Source organism: Taeniopygia guttata, chromosome 7 (assembly GCF_048771995.1).
Source record: "Taeniopygia guttata chromosome 7, bTaeGut7.mat, whole genome shotgun sequence".
Lineage (NCBI taxonomy): Eukaryota > Metazoa > Chordata > Aves > Passeriformes > Estrildidae > Taeniopygia > Taeniopygia guttata.
The window spans coordinates 15136954-15158242 of record NC_133032.1 but is presented as its reverse complement, the minus strand read 5'-3'; the positions used below and the strand labels follow the sequence as shown (position 1 = coordinate 15158242).

The window sequence follows — 21289 nt, the reverse complement described above, 5'->3', positions numbered from 1 at the left end:
ACCCTTATTTTGGGAGATCGTGTTTTTGTTCCTGTGTGCCTTGTTTTGGGAGATCATGTTCTTACCAGGGATAAAGCAGAAGAGATGGAGTGAGAGCAATTGAACAGACCCCCTGTGAAACTGGGGAAGCTACTGTGACTCTATACAAAAGTGAAAAAAAGGGCTCTGCTAGAGGGCAGTTCAGAACCTGAAATTTCTTTCGGGTGTCCCTTCTGGAGGAGCTTGTGTCTCCAGGAGATAAGGCTGAAGAGTCTATGCAGGAGTTTACTAAGCTGAATTTTGCCTTTGAGCATCCTTTTGCTGGTCCACTTTCACCCCTCTGGTCTGTCCATTTTCTTTGATCTGTTAAATGCTTCATGTGTTTCATGGACATTACAATTCATTGATACTTAAATCTTAGACCTCCTTTTCCTTTACGCTATTATTTTCTTTGAAAGTGCTTCCACAGATGTCTGTGAAATGACAATTTGTTTCATTGCTTACACTAGCACAACCTACCTGTGAAGGAAATCAATTTCAGTGTCAAACTGATGGGGAATGTATTCCACAGTCATGGGTTTGTGATGATGAGGAGGATTGTGACGATGGCTCTGATGAACATCAACAATGTCGTAAGTATTTTGACTTCCAGTGTTATACCAGCTTTGTGAAATAATGTAATTTACATGGCAGCATATTGAGAACATACAGAAACAAGTCCTCTCTAAGTACATAAGTCTCTCTAAGGTATTTCCAGAAATAAAATAATCTGAAGTAGATAAAATACAGAAAATATGTCTAGAAAGATATCTCCAGGTCTTGAGTCTGAAAATTACTCATGCTTCTTTTAATTAAAAAGAGAAAAAATACGAAGTGTATACTGGTTTTATACTTGATAAGAAGTTCAGTAATTTAAAAAATGGTGAAATATGTATATTACTGTATCTGCTGTATCCATTGGCTAGAAAAATTCACAGTGGCATCTCAGAACTATATATAACGAAATTTAATTATTTTTAGATGACTTTGAAATATATTTATATATAAAACAGGAGGAATTATCAATAATCAGCAAACATTAGCCAGTATACTTGTATTATTTTCAGTAATGCTATTAGTAGCATTACTATTTGGAATTAACAGAGCCATTCTTTCTCACACTCAGATAGGAGAAATATCTATGGTCTTGGTGTCTAGCTGGGAGTCTAGTCTTTCATTCTCATTTGGATAGCTTAAACTTAGAACATAATTCTGATTAGTATTGCACTTTAAATGTGCTAAACAGTGTATTATTCATGTTTGAATTGCTGTTTTCAAGTAAAGTATTTAGTGTTCTCTGTACAGTTTAGATCGAGAAAATAGCTGAACAGCCTCATTGCTACAGCCATAGGCTTTGCTCTTTTCTTAGTATTGATTGACAAATAAAATATGTTACTCTGGCTTAGAATTCCATGACTAAACATTTGAAGGGCTATAAGGACATACTGAAGTGGTAAACAGTGAACTGAGCTGGTTACTGCACCAAATTACATTCTCTGCATTATTGCATAAGACAAGAGAAGAAATGTAGTGTTCTGAAGGATGGTTTTTCTGCCATTTCTAGTATTAAAAGTTACTCTAAGTGATGAAGGTAAGATTAATTTATTTTCATTTTGATTGTGTGTATAATTTTTGATAACTTCTTTGAACTGAACAGCTCTGGAGCTACTCACCAACCCCTGGGGAGGTTAAAATGTTTATTTTGGAAGGATTTTGCTCACAGACTTGGTTTTTGCTTTTGTATCTTGATTCCATCTTGACCCACTTAGGATGGAAAATTTTGAATGATAGATAACTTTTGCTCCCCTCTTGCTCTGAGAAGGAGTCAGCACAACTGCTGGTTATGTTTTAACTAAAGAATCTGTAGATACAAAATGCAAAATGAGCAAAAGCTCTGAGTTTGACTTTGGAACTGGGTCGCTGTAACATTGTTCACCATGTACTGGTTAATCATGAGTGTCAGTATCTACACAGTGGCACTGTGCTGCTGCCATTTTTGAGACATTTCCTGGTATTTGTTCTTGTTGTTCTAAAGGGACTTTTTATCTCAGTGTTTGGGAAAGCTAGGGAAGATTTTCCTCCTTGAAATATTAAACCTTTTTCATGGGAAAACTGTCTGACAGCTCTGGAAGTCATAAGTGCAGAAATTTGTTTTACTTTACTGTCATGCTCTTGTTTTTCCTCGTGACACTAGTATCCCAGTAGCTGATCTTATTTTGGGAACACTGCTGACAGAAGGCGGCAGAGAGAGCCCCTGTAGAGCAGTAGATGACAAGATGCCAACGTATAGACTGGGATGATGCTGAGATACAACATGAGTTTGAAAGAAACAAATGTGCAGGGGGCAGAGGGAAGGCAAAGTTAATAGCTAGCTTGTCCTTCAACCACATCTTGACAGATTCATCTTAGTTTGCCTAAGAACTGAAAGCATAATTTAGCTGTAGTGGAATCAAAGTAGAATTGAATGGTTTTATGTGGTTGCTTTTTCCTGACAGCTGTCAGGAGAAGAGACATAATCATTCTCTATCCTCCATTAGTTATATATGCAAACTATTCCTGACTGTTGAGGCCTTGGCTATATTAGAAATCGGTGCCTTACCTCCAACTTTGCTGTGTTTACTTTGTGACATTCCAGCTGACTGAATAACTTAGAGTTACTGACAGATTTTGACAAAGTAAATTAAATAAGAAAAAATTTTAAATCAGTGAGAATTGGTAATTTAAAATTTTAGGCAGAATAATTATAGGGGGGTACTTTTTAACCTAGGTCAGTTCTTCAGTGGAGAAAAGCAGTGGCCTTGCAGACTACAGGAGCCCTTCCAGAGCTGTGTGCTTGTCAAGTGTTCTTTAATCCTCTTGAACACACCAAGATATAGGGGGATAAAGTCTTATACGGATATTTATGAGAAAGATGAAGTAGTTAAAGAAAAAGGAAAATATTTTTCCTGATAAAAAGCCTTGGTTGGTAGGGAAGACTGACTGTGTGCCTGTTTGTTGCAGCGGGGAGGACGTGCTCAAGTCAGCAGTTCACGTGCTCCAATGGCCAGTGCATCCCCGGCGCGTACCGGTGCGATCGAGTGGAGGACTGCACCGATGGAACAGATGAAAGAGTCTGCCGTGAGTTTTAACTCCTAGCATGAGATCTGGTTTCATCTCATCTCTCTGTGGCATTTTAATACATTTGTAAGATTAAAGGGCTTATTGATAGACATGATGCCCACAATATGCTTTTTGTTACAAGAGTTTCATTTCAGATTCTTCTGTGTATTAGAGCTGATGTTCTGATACAGATCTGTTACCACAGAATTCAAGTGCAAACTGCCACCACAGGATCAGGTCATATTGTTTCTCATTGTCTGAAAGATAATTAATATTGCACTGTACAAAGGCAACCATGTTTAGTTGTCTTATGGCTTTGGGACACTTGGCGCTAACTTTTCTGAAGTTTTCCAAGTTGTTTTTGCACACTCCATATAAAATCAGCAGTAGTTATAACTGGTACAGAAAAGCAAAATTTGACTCTAAATTACTTATTTGAGGGCATTTGATCCCTTTAAAAGCATTTTATTCTAGACTGCATCTTCCTGTGAAGATGATTTAGCCATATTGTATTCAGATGAGTTATTTATATTGTGCCAGCAAAATGCAGATGGACACTTGGTTTTTTTCACCCTAACTTCCCCAGAGTTGAGGCTCCCTGTCTGGTGACAGTCTCCCTAAATCCTGGCCTAGGTTGAATATTGATGGAAAGTAAAGCTGGCACAATAGATGCCATGATTTTCAGAAATGCTTTTGTCTAATACCTACACAACAGTGTGTAACAGGCATGTCTGTTTATTGTTAGTCTTAAGGAAAAGCTTCACACATCCTAAGTGACGTCTAACACATAAGCTGCTATTCCAGCTGTTAGAACATAATGTGCCTTTGGGAAACAGCCACACCTGTAGACGCCACTTAGAACCAGACCCAGGGCAGGTGGTGGGGCAAGAGGCTGGGGTGGTAATGGATGGACAAAGAAGCAAGAAATTAAATTTTGTTAATGGCTGTGCTTAAGGGAAAAAAGGGCATATGCCTATGCTGTATAAAGTAAGACTATATGGTCATCTGACTGCTAATATGTTTTATCCTTGACTCAAAAATGGCTGAAATTGTCCCTGTGTAGAATGAAAGGATATTTAGGACTATATGATACTCTGGAATAAAATGTTGCTAAATCATCCAGCTTGGAATTTTCATGTGATAGACCCACAGTCACCAATAGAAATGGCTAAAAGCCAAGATCCAAAGTACCCCATCTCATTGCTGGAAGAATATCTTCTGTAGATAAGCTTTTTTTTCTCTTTAAGTTTAGAGTAAGAAATGAAGTTGGTAACTTTAGCAAATCTGTCACACATGAAAAAATCCTGAAGAAAAGATATCTGTTGTAAAAGTATATTATCTGTGAATTAAAGAACTGGAACTGCTGAGCATTTCTGAGATACCTGTGAATAGTCATTGAATACAGTGTGGAACAGCCAGGTGCCATGGTGTGATTTATAATGCAGTAAATCTATGTCAGTCTGGGAGCAGAGTCCTAAGTATGATACTTAAAACTCTTTTTTCAAACTAGAAGCTGTTGTGATGTTTGAAAATTGAAATACACCTTTTATTTCATGTTTAACATTCTCAGCTAGGTAAATTAAAAAGGCAGTTAGGAAGGGGCTCTCTAAATACGTTAACAGTAGCACTCTGCTGCTGTGGGGGAAAGCCAGTCATTGCTGCAGCAGCAAATAGGCCCCATGGCTGTTGTGGAGGCAGCATGTTTAGCCCCAAGGAGAGGGTCTGCCTCCTGTCATTCAACAGCCTCTACTCTGGTTTATTAGAATATGTGTTGACAGTCCCTCTGAGACAGAAGAATTACTGTGATTTGGAACCTTGAAAGCAGTTAGACTAGTTTAAAGAAATGTGACAGTGCTGCAGACAAGAGGATCCAAGAAGAATGTAATGACAAGACTCTTGAGGAAGGCTGGTTAATTTTATTTGCTTTTTGTCTTTGCAATGCCTGGAACTTTCAGAAGCCCTAAAATAAAATTTACAATTTGGGCATTTTATGTTTAACTGTGTAAGTACAGATTAGTGTACTAGTGTATTAGTTTTGGAGCAGATTCTAAAGCTGCTTTGAATGATCATTTTTCCCAGTGTTTAATGTATTTCCTTTTCCACATTATCTGATATAAACAAATGTAAGAGGAATAGTACTATTTTGGCCTTTTCCTTTGTCACTAAATTCTCCTTATTTAATTTGAACTAAAACTTTTCATAAAAATGAAACATCCATGAACAACAAAAGAATAAAGCTATTTATAATTGATTCTGGTATTTCATGGAGCATAACAAAATGAAAACTTAGGTCTCTTTACTTGTGCTTTGCACTCACTCATCTGTCTGAAAACAGATTTAGATTGTAAAGAAGATAAAGTTTTATTCTTGAATAAGTTAAATCATATAAGAAAGTAGTCAAATGCAAAATGTCATCAATATAAAGTAAGTCTGCAATTAAACATGTAAAAAGCCAGAACAAAAGAATTCAGAGCCTTAGTCCATTTTATTGCTAATGGGATTAACAGCAAGGGAAAACTGCCCATGCAGAGACTAAGATAAACATCAGAACAAATGCTTCAGCAGCAGGTCATACAATTAGTGCAATGAAGCTGTTTTGATTTCATAAAATTATGGCTTTTAGGTTTTTTTGAATACACATATCAGGCTGTTTTCTAGCTTTTTGAATAGTCAGCAGCTAGCAAATACTTCAATTTTAAAACTTTAGAAGCACAGAATGAAATGGCAGATTATTTGGGATAGCAAACACTTTTTGGGAGCAGGCAGCTGATGTAGTTTTTCTGGTACATACTTTATTTCTTTCAGTCAAGATAGAATTCTCTCTCCTGCCTCAGCTTCATAGTTGAAAATGAATATCCCAGCCATATCCATTTTGCTTTGCTACAAAATAACCTTTCTGGATACTGCTGTGGCAGCTGAACGCTCCACTGAGGCTGTGAGGGAGAAAGGGCCACTTCTTTAAAGACATGATGTTGGAAGCTATAGGCTGAGAGTAGGCCAAGATACACTGGATTTTTGATTCTAATTTTGATGTTGAGCTGCTGCCATAGGTCAGCTGTCTAACCTGTGAATTCCTGCCTCTTTTTTGCTATGCTAAATTGCTGTTGTGGTCAGGAAGTGGGCAGCCAGCTCTGGGATTAATTTGCAGAGACCAAGATGAAAGTGAACAGAGATTAAGAATTGAGGACATCATAAGGGATATAGTCCAAGAAAGATGAAAAAGGTCATAGTCAGAGACTAATATTCTGGATGTTGGGAAAATTACATGTAGCAGCTATAGGATGAGGGAGAAGTTCAGGCTGAAGGAAGTATCTCCACCAGGAAGAGTTTGGGACAGGAAGTAGCAAAACTGGAGCAATCTAAGGCAGCTGGCCAAAGATGAGAGTCTCAGGGATCAAAATCAGGAATTAAGGCCAGGAATGAGGGTCTGGTCTGTCTGCCAGCTCTGAAAGCATCTCTGCTATGAGCACTGCCTGGTATCATGGAGCTTGGGCTTGGAGTAAGTCTCCCTCCTGGTGTCTATGGTAGGCTGTGAGCTGTCTGGGCAATGCTTTGCCCACTGTGGGGTGGTGATTCATGGCAGTGAATCAAAAAGTTTTAATTAACTTTATTTAGTAAAATGTTTTTACATGTTGCAAAAAAAGACATTTGTTAGTAGGAAATGGCCTTTTTTCTTTTCCTATTATTTCTACTCCTTGTAATGTGGGTTAGGGTTATAGAAGCTTGCACTGCTGACTGTGACAGAAATCAGCTTGTACTGAATCAAATGCTAGTTGCAACAATTTCCTCTTGCTGTTTTTGTATGGATTTATTTCCAGCTTGCAGAGTGGAAGTGTTAGGCAGAGTGCAAAATAATGCAGGTTTGGCAGTCCCTGTGACATAGGTTTCAAACATTTTCCATGTGGCCACTGAAAGATGCCATTTAAATATCTTCACAACTGTTGCCCCACAACAGTTACAAGGAGGAAGGTACATAATCTGTAATTTGTGCTGGTGTTTGCCAGTTATCTTAATGCCCCAAATAATTAATAAAAGCCAATTCATTAAAATAATATACTATGAGATACAAAAAGTACAATCTGCAGTGCAGAATGCAGTGAAAAATATCTTTCAGATAAGTGAGCAGGCTGTGATCAGAACTATAATTTACTAACCTTGGCCTTTTGACAAGGGATTGGAAATGGGATTACCTATACAGAGCTAAAAATTACATTAATCTGTGTCAGGCTTTTCAAAGAATGTTATTGCTTGTGCAAGTACAATTAAAATAAAGAATCTGTACACCAGTTTTGAAAAGAGAATACGAGAAGCATTTGTTCACATTCTAGTAAAAGAGCAATTTAGTCAGAATGTATATTTTGAAGTATCTTCAAAGCATCTTTATTTATGTCTCTTCTTGGTATTTTTTAATAGTGATTGTGTTTATACAATACACTAGACTTTATAATATAATAATGATTTTGCTAGGCTGAGGGCATTTCCAGGCCTGCTGCTGGAGAGAAGACTTTGACAAAATTTTCCTTTTTGTAAGGGAGTTGAATACAAGCTTGAGAAAAATACTGGCTAGATTCTTAGTCTGCCTGGGCATTCTTGAAGAAACAGGCAGTGCAAGGCAATGGATTCAATTGTTTATTTACTTGACATCAGTCCATTGGAAATAGTTTGGAACATCACTGGAGGTATTTCTGTGGGATGTGAAGAAAAGTGAGGAAAATTACAAAACTGTGCATCCTACAACCTGTGGAAGCTTTTGTACTTCAGTGCATTTACAAGCACATACCTTGTATTCTTCCTTTTCTTCCATCTGCCCTGTAATACAATGTACTTCTGTAGCTGTTTCTGCTGGCCCACAGAACTCCTGTTGGTTCCTCCCTGTGATGCCTTCTCTGCTTTCAGACAAGGAAAAAACATTAATTCCATGGTGAACTTAAAACTTGGCCCCTGGTCAGGCCTTTCTTTAGTCCTTTCTGTAGGCAGAGGTAACACTTCAAAACCCATGCTGTTTCCAAAGTGTTATGAGTTTTATCTGAGCCTAACTGAAGCAAGAAGAGGATGTGTTAGAAAGGTGATTGGTTGAGAAGTGGGACTAGAGAATGGTTAGGGAACATGTTTGCATTGTCAGACTTTCAGAATGGAAGATTGGGAACTATCACTAGAAGGCCACAGGCTCTAATGCTGTAGCTGGAACCCTGCTACTCTGTAACTACTGTTCTCTGCTTAGCCACACACTGTTCCTAGTGCAGGCTGCCACGTGATATTAACTGCAGTGAAAACAAATTAAATGTAAATTAATCAGCTGGGGAGAAAGGCTAGACTTGTAGTACTTACCCTCTCATTTTAACAATTTAAGAGTTAAAATCATATAAGCCTATTCCATAGGTAATTGAAGTTTTGTGGGTATATGATAATACACGGAACAGCAGAAGCAAGCAAAACAGTTTGCCACTGTTTGGAAAAATTGTAGGTTTCTTGATATCTGCTTGAAGCAATTTTATATTCCAAGGATTATATTCCAAATTTTTATTTCAATTTTTTATTATTTATTTTTATTAAATGAAAATGTGCCTAATTGAGAGTCTTCTCTGTCTGCTTTATTAACTCTTAGAAAAGTAAAATGGGATAAGTATTCAAACTGAAAATCTAAAAGATGCAAAATGTTATTTGGCTCTTCTGTGTCTTGAGTTCATTTATCTTCTATATAGAGACAACGGTTCAATAAATCTGCTTTCTAAAATTAACAATTCTTTGCTTTCTTACTTGCCATTTGACTGAAAAATGTTACTTTTTTCTACATAGCAACAAGAAAAACTATGAGCTCATGTTCTCCTACTCAACTCCAGCATGTGCATATGCTTAATTAGTTGGATACTTCCACTGAACTCACTGACTGCTTGTATAAATAAGTGTTCTCAGAATTTGTTTTAATTTGAAACATTTGAAACAACCTCTTGTATTTGCATATAGGTCATCCATATAAGTAGACTATCCAAAACCTAAAAAGTCATTATTTCTTCAGAATCTGTTTTCTTTTGTGAAGAGAAAGCAAGTAATAAAAAACGACATTTCTAAAATTGTTCATGGAACCTGGAAGTTTAATATCTTTGGCCTAATTGGTATAAAACCATTAAAACCTGAGGTCTCTGAGTTTGAGAATGCAAGACACTTGAAGAGGACCTAGGAACTATAAATTTCAGGAAATCCTTTGCTATCTAAATACTTTTATTAAGATTGGGATAGTATAAAACTGAGGTTAAAGAATGTTCACTGCTTGCTCTCCTTTTATGTTCCATTGCTTTCTATCATATTATAAAATGTTTGGGTTGCAAATCTTTTTGGACTCTGGGAAAGCATTTAATTTTTCTTTTCTTGCTTGCAAGGTTTTGTAGCATCCATTTAGAAGATATGCTTTAATATTTGTTGGAGAAGACAGTATACTGTATAAATTGATTACTAGTATAGGACTACTAGTAATGGAGTTTTGTATTCCCTTTTACCTTTAAACAAAGATATTCTGTTGACACTAGATGGATATGACTCATTAAAATCTAACTTCATGCTAATACAAAGGATTTTTTATTTTAGACTACCCAAGATGTGAACAGTTATCATGTGCAAATGGAGCATGTTTTAATGCAAGCCAGCGATGTGATGGCAAAGTTGATTGCAGAGATTCTTCTGATGAAGCTAATTGCAGTAAGTCCCCTGTGCAGAGTGATCCCAAACAAATTTGCTTTATAGACCTTCTTTTGGAGTTAAACAGATTTTCTGTATGTTTTTCTGTGATAAAATCTTTTTCAGCACGTGGATGTACCAGTACGCAGTTCCAGTGTGCTAATGGAGAGTGCATCCCACAAGCCTTTCTTTGTGACCATGATGATGACTGTGGAGACAGGAGTGATGAAAACTCTTGCAGTATGATGTTTCTTTTTTTTTCCCACTTTCTCTAACTGTTTTACTAAGACCTGGTTCAAGCAGATAGCAGGAAGCAGATTGCTTGGCTGTACAGCCATCAAAAACTAATCACTGTTCTACAAGTAGTCTTCTGTACAGAAAGATGAAAATTGCAGTGCTATTTTGATAGAATTTGTCCTTAGCTGCTAAGTTCCTGGGTATGTCATTAATATTTGAATTTGCTGGACTGAGTGACTGGTTCTGAGAGTCTGGTTCTTAACACATACAGTCACACTTTTCCTGTTGTCACCTTCTTAATTTTAGCATGAACCAAAGGTAATTCATACCTAAATGAGAAGAAACCAGCAGTGTTTGCAATACATATAAAATATGGAACTGCCTAAATTTTTAAAGCAATATAATAAATGATTGTATATGAGACAGTATTGTTATTTTTAACCCTCTAGCTGCTTAGAGCAATTAGATTTTCTTATGTTTCTTTCTGTAGCTTATGCAACTTGCAGAGGCAACTTCTTCACTTGCCCAAGTGGCCGTTGCATTCATCAGAGCTGGGTTTGTGATGGAGACGATGATTGTGAAGACAACGAAGATGAAAGAGGATGTGGTAAATACTTTTGCTAACTTCCAATGGTATTTTCAGAGGAAGATGGCACTAACCTGCATCTGTGAAATTTAGACCAGTCTAGATGTTCTAAATACTTTTAATTTCTTTTAAAACCTTAGAATTCCACCTTCATTTTTATTTCTTTTTTTAACTTCAGCAATAATTTTTTGTTGTGTGTGAGAATCATTGTGATATTGAGTATGATGCAAACTAAGTTTAGCATATAGCAATATATATATATTTTCTTTTATATATTCTCTTTTATGTTTTGTTTTGGTTCTTCTGCCTGTGGAGATTTTTCAGGCCATCTCTTAAGAGACATGAGGCTTCTAATAACCAAACTCCATTGATTCAAAATGAAATTAACTCAGATCCTGCCAAGATTTGTCATGTGAGAAACAGAAGCTTTAATGAATGAAAGTGTGAATGAGATTTCTTTTTCATTGGCCATTTCTGTGATGAACATAATTCTCTTTATCCAGATAGTGTTTATATGTTTTGAAACCACAAAACTATAGTTCCCTTTCTGGTGCACTGGTTAGTTTAAAGCTAAATGGTGTTACCTTTTCTAACAAAACAGAAAAATAAAGGGATTCATATGTTGTCTACTTAAGTATCATTGGCATTGTAGTTTGAACGTAAAAGAAAGCATGACAATTATAGATTATGTTTCTTTATAGTCTTTCCCAGCTGTGTGCAAGAAATGGAAATGGGATATCAAAAGATAGAGATGCTTTGGGAAGCTGTTAGAGAAGAAATTTTAGTATTTGAAATATAGTCTTCATTATTCTTGTTTTTCTTTTCCATAGAAAGTGGTCACCATGAATGCTACCCAGGAGAGTGGGCCTGCCCTGGATCAGGGCATTGCATTCCAATTGGGAAAGTGTGTGATGGAGCTGCAGACTGCCCTGAAGGAGAAGATGAAACTAACATCACTGCAGGCAGACACTGCAGTATGTATTAGAATGAAAAACATAGACAAAATATTAGAAACATGAGCATTGACATCTTTTTACATTCACCTTTTGTCTCCTAAACAATACTGAAATTTTGGAAGCTCACTATTTTCCCTAGCAACATTTTGACTGGAAAGAGGCATATATGCTGCAAAGAGCCAATTTCTTTTTTAAAAATTTGTACATAAGTTTTCACAAATAAGGATTTTAACTTGCTCTCTATACCCTAAAATATGTTTCTGAAGTCAGGGAAAGGTGTGCTGTATGCCTTCTTTGTTTAAATATCTGTTTGTCCCTTTGTGTAAGAATTAATGATTTGTGCTGATCAGAACGTAGCATTGATCCAGTATATCCTAAACTTTGATTAATTCACTTTAAAGATTATGGTTTTAAAAAATACCTTTTCACCTGGGATGTCTGTTTCTCCAGTTAGTGGTACACTGCATTTTTTTGTTGGAGGCAATGAGCATGTATAGTTCCTGTTAATTTCACTTTAATCTTACGAATATCAAATCCCTCTGAGAACAAGGACCAGTGTATTTTAATTTTTAGGAAGATAAAAATTCCTATGAACAAAACCAAGCCTTTTGGAATAGGAGGGCAGAAAAAATAAGAGGAAATGAAACTTTATTTTAAAAATGCACCTCTTGCTTTGATGAATGGTTTGGTAGTTACAGCAGATATGAGCTGCAAAGCAAGGCATTTAACAGAAGAATTTGAGGAAAAGGAAAATGCTGACTTTCATCTCCTTCTTTGTCAAGTGTTTTACAATCACAACTTACTCGCTTGCCACTGAATTGTTTATTAGATAGTAGTAGAAGTAGTGCAGGAAAAAAGAGAGAGAGGGAGAACCAAAGGATAAAGAAGCATTTGTCCATGAAGACAATGCAAACAGTATATTCTAACACATTGGAATGATATACATAGTCTTCTTAATATTACATACTATGGGTTTTTCACATAGAAGAGTAAATGATGAGGTTATGTGCCAATAGATAGAGCTCGAGGATGTGCTGCTTGTAAGTAGGTCTTGTGGAACCATGGAAAGTTTAGGGGCATTACAGATAGCTTCCTCTGGTCACCTTTTTACACAGTACTTACCATTGGTGGTACATATAAGATTGATGCTTATCCTTTAACTCACTTCTAATAACCTATTAAAAACAGTACCTTCTCTTCTGTGTTCCATGCCCTTGCTTGCTTGTATGTAAATACATGTGATTTTATGGAACTTAATACATCATTTTCTCTGCAGATTAGTTTTAAAAAGCTGTACTTGAAATTTAAGGTTCATCATAGAAAAGACTTCAGCTTTGTAACTCTTAATAAGGCAGAAAGCTGTTCTTCTAGGAATAGGTGTGTTTCTGAAATATTGGATTTGCCTTTCAGACGTATCACGCTGCGCTGCGCTGAGCTGCCAGTATCGCTGTCATTCCTCTCCATCAGGAGGGATGTGCTACTGCCCGGCAGGGTATACAGTCAGCAGCAATGACAGTCGTACTTGTGTTGGTGAGTGAATTCCAGGGATTACACATGTCATGTACCTTCTCACAACCCATTGGGAAAGTTTGGATTCCAGGAAGGCGAGTTAGTTCAAATTGTGTGGATGTATTGGCAAATAAAGAAATCTCAGGAGTCAGCAAATGTATGAACACAGTACATATTAGTAGCACAATATTAGTAGCACAATGGCAGCATGATGACACAGAAACCAACCAGAGAGATATCATAAAGACCTCTTTCACTTTGACCTAAAGGCAGAGTGACAGCATGATTAGGTTTAAAAATATGTACTGTTGGGTGGCTGGCTTAGTATCAAAAGTTTTTACTGGTCTTTAAGTGTTTACATTGAGAGAGTTTGTTTCTGCCTCAGTGTGCATACACACTGAAAAACAGTTAATGATGTTGAATTGTTTGTTACTGTTGGAAAGTGGCTGTATATGAAGACAGCAGAACATGAACATTATACTTCAAAATAAAAAGGGTGTTTTGTATTTGCATTGTTGAAAGGCTGTGTCTTCTGTGGGGTTTCAGTATATACATAATTTACATGAAAAAGAATATTTACAAGAATGCAAAGGTAACTGTAAAGCTGCTGTAACTTGGTAGCACAAATTATTTCTCTCAGTAGCTGGCAATGAGTAACTTCAGAATAATGAAAGTTAGCACTGCCTAATAAAAGAAAGGGGTAAATATCTGTTATTAAGAGTTTTCAACCCAAGCTATGATGTTTGTGCCATTAAAAGTATTTCAGATGTGCCATTGAAAGTATTTCAGTCTCTAATGAGATTTTTATATTTTTGAGAATTCTGGGTCGCCTAAGTCTGTTTAAGATGCAATGGCAGAATGGTTGCTTTTTGTAGAGGCAGAGAAATAAGGTATGAAATTTCCACAATTTTTTTCACGCATTTGTGGAAATAAATGAAGTGCACATTCCCAAACCTGGTGCAGTCTCAGTGAGTCTTCTGTTGTTGTTTTGACTGCCCTGTAAACCTAGGTATTAGATTTTGGCTTGTAAATCTGAGTCAATGTATTTTGGTTTGCTGAAATCTATGCATACATTTGTGACCAGAGCAAAATTTGTCATGAAGGAATGGCTGACAGTCAGTACTGTATAATTCCAGACCCAGTACTCTACCTTTATGGCATTTTGCATGATAAAAGGAACTTTTTCTTGCTGGTTCTGGTGCATAGAGAGCTTTTAATTGTAAATCAGATACCTATTAGCATGGTACTAAATCTGAACTAATAAACACTGCCTTCAAGTAGGAATTAAAGGCTGCACTGAAATAAAGGTGGATCTCACCTTCAGAGTGGGCTTAAATCCTGCCAAGTCTTAGTGTTTGCCAATATAGAGATCTTTTGCAGGAAAAATACTTCATAGACATATTCTGTATTGTGGAAAGTAGACATCCCTTCAAATGATTTTTTCCTTTTCTCCTGGCAGGTGTGGTTTAGTGGTGTGGGTTTTTTTGGGGTTTTTTTTGGGTTTTGTTTTGTTTTGGTTTTTTTTTGGTTTTTTGTTAGTAGTATTTTGGGAGGGGGCAGAATTGCAGGTAGGTCCTTGGACAGGAAACACAGGTTTTTTGTTATCCAGAAATACAGAACTGAAAAACTGTGGAAAAACTCTTTCTTCATGCTATGGTTTTGCAAATAGATATAAAGCAAACAGAGAGGGCAAACTTGCAGTTTCTTAATTACAACATGAATTTTATCTGAAGTTCCAGAGTATATTTTATAAATATGCCTTATTAACTTGACAGATTTTGATGACTGTCAGATGTGGGGTGTCTGTGACCAGCTGTGTGAAGATCGTGTGGGACATCACCAGTGCCACTGTGTGGAAGGTTATTTCCTAGAGCATCACCGGCATTGTCGGGCCAACACTTCAGGTTAGTGCACTTCAAGTCTCTTGTTGAGCAAATAGATAAGGCTAGGCAAAATGAGGTAGTTTTAATGTCTGTGCCACACATCTCTCTTTGATTTTAACTCTGTCTTTAAGGACTGATGCTCAGGACAGCTTTCAGAATATCAGCAAATGTCAGAGCTCTGTATCTACTGGTGTGCGTAGGTTGGTGTTGATTGCCTCATCAGGGCTGCTTCTTCCCTAATCAACAAAGGTCTTTTTGGCTCCATTGCTTTTTCAGCACCCCTGACTTCTGCAGAGTTGGGAGGTTATTGCCAGAGCACTCCTGAACAAAAAAAACCATCTTACTTCCGTGAGGGACAGTTTTTTGTCATGCTCTCTATAGAACTTAGTGTTGTCAAGAAATCAGGAAACCTCATTTTTTTTAGAACTGTGCCAGAAGATGGTTTTGCTGAATGGTGAGATCAAACACTTACCTGTGAGAGAAGCCATACTCTTGGCTTTGAGTGCTGCAGAGTCTGAACTCTGAAGAATACTTGTAACTCAGAGTGTAATTCCTCATCAGCTGTAGGCTGCTTCTCCTGACCTTCTGCTCAGCTCTGAGCAGATCTCAGGAAACTCTGCTTTGTGGAGATGTAATGTCCTAACAGGCTATTGTGTAAGGCAGGTGTTCCTGCCTGTGGAAAATTGGTGGGAATGGGAGTTCCTGCTTGGCATACCTGATTAGCAGTCTTGTTTCTTAGAGAAGCAAGAACTGCTTAGTTCCCTCCCCCTTCTTTCTTCAGCCACATCTGCAGACCAGTCTTCAGCTCACCATTTTCTAAGTATTTCTCTCTTATAAATGGGAGAATTTAGTACTTGCTGTAAGTCAGTTTCACTGGGTTCATTTTAGCTTTAATAGAAATAGTCTTTTGGTGTTTGCACAGGGGTTTTATAAAAGTTTTACCTGGTATGGCTTTAATACATGTTCCTGCCTGATTTGCTCCAAGTGTACAAACCAAAGGCAAATCATAGTAAGTTAGCACTCACATAGAAACATTTATACAGGTTGTAGTGAGAGCATTTGTTTAAAACTTTGTGTCCAGTGTTTAAACCAGTATGAACCAGTATGTATATATTGCAATGCCCCTTTGCAAAAAATCCTATCTCTGTCCCTCTTGCTTTCAGCTGGTGTTGCATCGATTATTTTTTCCAATGGCCGTGATTTACTGATTGGAGATCTTTATGGAAGAAATTTTCGTACTTTGGTGCAGTCACAGAATCGTGGGATTGCAGTTGGAGTGGACTTTCACTTTTACCTGCACAGAATATTTTGGACCGATACAGTGCAAGATAAGGTTGGTAGAAATTTCAAGAAGACTGTAATTCTGTGTACCTGGAATAGCGAACTTCAAGAGGCAGAATGTGTTGATAGGCCCTGATTTTTGAGAGCCAAAGCTGGCTGTATTTTTGTTTTCTAACAAAAAAGCTCCTTGAAATGTTTTATGTTAATGACTGCATTTTTTTGACTATACTATTACATGTGACATATTAAACAAAGAATCCTATTATATGGGAATGTCTTGAGCAACTTTTAATTTTACTTGAGACTGAGTCCAAAAAACTAATTAAGAGAAATAGTAGACATTCTTTCAAAACAGAGCAAATTTTTCTCAGTAATTTTTGAAACATGATCATTTAAAATGTAAAAGCTGTGTGCCTTCTAAGATGATAAAAATCAGACTTCTACATATACTTCAAATGGCACTGTAATTGAGCTTGAATAACAAATATTGACAGTATTTTGTGTAATGAGCCAATATTGTGTTACTTTTCTCTTTTTTTTTTTTTTTAAGAGTAATTATTTTAGCTTCCAGACACAGCAGCACAAAGTCATTTAAAAAAAACAGCCTGGAGATTCTTGTGGAAGTTGGATGGCACCCTTGTTCTTTTTTTATGTGCATAACTTATGGAAACCAAAGAAACTCTTAGATCAAATGGTGAAAGTTCATAATCTTTGTCCTCACGTTGATCGTCATGCAGAATGAAGGAGAACCTGTGACCTGGCCCCTGCTAATGCCATTGATGGATCAATTTGGTGTCACTGTCATAATTCTGAACCCACTAAGACATGTAATAAAAACTGTAGTTCTCACCACAGTTCCATGCTGGTTCTGTGGAAAGAACATTCACTGTGTGGCTTTCAAGTCAGACAAGGTTTTTATGGACAATTTTCTCTTGTTCACAGTTCTGGCATTTTTATTGCAGCTGCAGTAGGTTCCTGTTGCTGCAGTTGCTTTGTCAATGGCAGAATGTAGTCAGGGTCAAAATTTCACTTTTATGAGACAGGAGATTTATTTAGTCTTTGTAATAGGTATAAATAAAAGATAATAAGGGTTTTTTTGCTGCACACCCCAGATGGCCAGGACTGCATTTTTATCTGGCCAATATAGTTTAATCCTAATTAATTAATTGAGCTTAATTAATCTAATTAAGTTCTAGCTAGACTAGCCATATGAAAACATTTGCATTTAGAATTTTCTTAAATGATGAATGTTTCCACCTGATGTCTTAAAATAATGATATTAGTAGGGCATTTTTTTTATTTTTTTTATTTATTTTATTTTTTTAAGGTTAAGACATAAATTAAACCAGAAAGTTGTGGGTTGTGTTTTGTGTCATCTTTATCTCATTTAGGGTACTGCCAGATAACCTAATGCCCATAAGCTCTTTCATCAACAGGGTTTCCAATGAACAGAGTACACAGTTAAGTGGTTATCTTGATTATTGTTACATGGAACTGAAGAATATTTAAAATTAAACAGCTCTTTCAGCTCTTATTTTTCTTGCATGTATTTACTTGGTCATCTCTATTTTCATTTAAATGCATTCCAAATCTCATGCTGTTGTTCAAAAAAAAAAAAAAAAAATTCCTATTACCCAGTGTTATAATCACACAATTATTGTATATGTAAAATTATTGTGTTTGGGCTGTTTATTTCATATGGCTCTGAACTTGCTTGTAAAATAACAACATTATTCTTCTTGAGCAGGATGCTCTTAAAATTAGCCATAGATAAAGGAGACCACAAGCTGAGACCTCCTTTCTGTGAGGATGGATAGCTTTCTCTTACTTTCTTTCTGCAGCTTCCACTAAGGGGAAATTTTGCTATTTGCTGCAGGAAGAGCTCCCCCTCTTGTTTCTGGCCACTGTTGAGAGCTTTACCAAAGCATGATCATTTGTTTTCAATTAATAAAAATACTGGGTTTTGCTAGATTCCAGGAAAGCAAATTCACTTTCGTCTTTATTTTTTTTAAACAATTTGCTAACGGACAAGAATGTTTTAGTCTTTTATCTCGTTCAATTTGCAGAAATGGTAGTTGAAGGCAAGTCTTCTGCAATATTTTTGCTTTGGTTTCCAGATCTTTTCAAAACATCCTAACCTGAGGAATAACTTAGATGGTAACTTGCTTATATCTGCTGGCAGATACAGATATAGTTGTGGAATGGTGATCAATGAGATGACAAAAGACAAATAACATGGGAAGGGGAAACAGAATGCCCATAAGCTCACTGTAACAAACATATGACTTGTGCTTCAAAACATCTTGTGGTTACTGACAATATTTATATTGTTTTCAGGTTTTTTCTATTAATATTGATGGCTCTGATTTCCAAGAAGTTTTAAATATTTCAGTTGACACACCTGAAAATCTAGCAGTGGATTGGATTAACAATAAACTATATGTGGTTGAGACCAGTGTGAACAGAATAGATATGGTTAATTTGGATGGAACAAACCGTGTGACTCTTATTGCTGAAAATCTTGGAAATCCTAGAGGAATAGCACTTGATCCAACTGTTGGGTAAGTGATACTTATCAGATAATGGCTAAAGATGTCAGAAATTCCCTTATCGCCATGTAAATGGAAAACAAGTAGGAAACAGCAAGAGTGGTCATTTTAGAAACAGATATAAAATATTTTGAACATTTGCATTCTATCCTAACCTATTCTGCACCTTAATTTATGAGAGGGCTGTGCAATGCATTTATTTATGATGTGTGGAATCTGTTTCATGGCTGGAGTTGTGTGTGCATGATCTGCACTGAAAATGGGAGCTGTGGAATTGCCCTGCAGAGGAGTATTATCCTTAAAGATTTCAGTTATGATACGACCCACAGATCTCCCACTATCTGAAATAAAGAGATGAAATGAAGCCAGGAAAGTTAGTGTCTCCTAATCTGTATGCTTCAAAAGTGTATGTGAACCATGAAAACATAGATCTTCAAAGAATGGGAAGAGGAATTTCAAATGCAACTTGTAGTCATGGCTGCTGCTTTTGTTTATTTCTGGCAGTAAATTTAATTCTGTGATTTAATAAGGAAAACGAGTACTTCTGAGGTCTTTTGGGTGAAAGCATGCTTCTTTATGGATTTATTCTATAAAAGAAAATGAAAATTTCTTTTTGTGTAGAAAGTATAAAGTATGTTTTCATAGTATGTCAGCTGAGAAACAAATTCTGTTCCGTAAGGGTGCTGGTTTTAAATTCCATGTGAAATGCTGGGGTTTCTTACAAAATCTCAAGGAAATGTGACCTTTTTTCTTTTTTATCTCTTTATAGTTATTTGTTTTTCTCAGACTGGGACAGTCTGTCTGGTGATCCTAAAGTGGAGAGGGCCTTCATGGATGGTACAAATCGTCAGGATTTGATAAAAACAAAATTAGGCTGGCCTGCTGGGATAACCTTGGATATTGTGTCAAAGAGGCTTTACTGGGTTGACAGCCGGTTTGATTACATTGAGACTGTAACTTATGATGGACTTCAAAGGTAGGTGAAATATTATTCCTTGGTGGCTACAGATACAATGATTATGTCTAGTTCAAAAAAAGATTTATCTAACAAAACGAGATACACAAAGGATGAAAATTACAGCATAATGAATGTGATCTACCTTTGTCTCTATGGTGTCGTGCTACTTCTAGACATCCTTTAATTCATTATTCTTTGCTCTTTTTTGACCTTGAATGCCTCTTGCCCTTATTTTATTATGTACATTTTATAGTCTACCAGTGCAGTACACATTTTTTAGAGCATTTGCTTTTTATTATTTTTCAATTATGTTCATTATTTTCCATCATAATTTCTTTGCAATTTTTTTTCATGAATGCATTTATATAAACTATCCCACTTCAAAACACTAATCTGTGTGGTAGGTATTAAATGCTTTTCTTACATTTTATAAATCTTTGCTGTCAAAAGTTAAGTCATCCTTCACCTTATAATGATGCTGGGGAGACTAAATCACAGCATGCAAGAAGGGAGTCCTTGAGTTTTTATGAGACTGTGTCTTACAGCATAATGTTGTTTAGAAGTCTGCTTATCCTTGTATCAGATTAGTATCAGTTACTCAAAACAAGAAAAAATGTCCCCTTTAGCATACCTTCTGTGTATTGACTTCAAAAAACAGTCTTCTGCTCATTTTACAGGTCTATTGTTCAATATATTTTTTCACTTACTGAATTATAAAATTAATGTTTGTATCTTTTCTCCTTACTCACTGTATTTTCTTGGAATTTGCTAACACTTTTTCTCTATTTTCACTGCCGTATCCTTTAGGTTGATAAACTCTGTATGTTTAGCTTTGTCTCTTCAGTTAATTTGATCTTTTTGATTTGTACTTTAGTAGCTTCTCTCTTTTTTCTACAAAAAAGATTTGTACTTTAGTACTACTTTTAACAAAAGTAGTACTTTTGTTAAAACAAAAACCAGTGAATGAATTAAAAATACTGTATCCTCTTTTTTTTTTTTTTTTTGTTAATAATGTTATTGTCTACGTAATATTCAGTAAATAATTTAAAATCATTTTTATAACAGGAGAACAGTAGCTCATGGAGGCTCACTGATTCCTCATCCATATGGAATCACTTTATTTGAACACAATGTTTATTTCACTGATTGGACCAAAATGGCAGTGGTGAAAGCTAACAAGTTTTCGGAATCTAACCCTCAAGTGATCTACCACTCTTCTCTGAGACCTTATGGAGTGACAGTTTACCACGCTGCCAGGCAGCCATTTGGTAAGACCATAAATAGATTATGAAGAGAGATTTGGGAAGCATGTTACCAAAAACTGGTAAAAATTAGGAGACTTTTACTTTGCTGTTAGGAACTGTAATTATGATACATAAATTTGTATTGTAAAACTGGGCTGATTTTTATTACCCAGTTGTTTCATCCAACTTCTGTAGCTAATGAACTGTCAAATGCAACATTCAAGAGTAGGGGGAGCTTTATAAATAGTCTGATACTTGGTGGAGTCAAACCTGTGGGTTTGAGTAGTATTGGTGCTT

General features: G+C 36.3%; 1 protein-coding gene across 6 annotated transcripts in view; it reads left to right on the top strand.

Annotated features, from left to right (window-relative positions):
• LRP2 (LDL receptor related protein 2) overlaps positions 1-21289 on the top strand; it is a 112558-nt gene that overhangs the window by 18067 nt on the left and 73202 nt on the right. For all 6 annotated transcript variants that reach the window (XM_072932211.1, XM_072932210.1, XM_072932209.1 and 3 more), the window contains exons 3-14: positions 489-611; positions 3019-3135; positions 9700-9810; positions 9916-10029; positions 10517-10633; positions 11443-11586; positions 12979-13098; positions 14853-14981; positions 16124-16293; positions 18579-18802; positions 19560-19766; positions 20814-21016. In XM_072932211.1, coding sequence (XP_072788312.1) covers positions 489-611; positions 3019-3135; positions 9700-9810; positions 9916-10029; positions 10517-10633; positions 11443-11586; positions 12979-13098; positions 14853-14981; positions 16124-16293; positions 18579-18802; positions 19560-19766; positions 20814-21016 — 1779 coding nt within the window. The remainder of the gene's footprint in view (positions 1-488; positions 612-3018; positions 3136-9699; positions 9811-9915; positions 10030-10516; positions 10634-11442; positions 11587-12978; positions 13099-14852; positions 14982-16123; positions 16294-18578; positions 18803-19559; positions 19767-20813; positions 21017-21289) is intronic.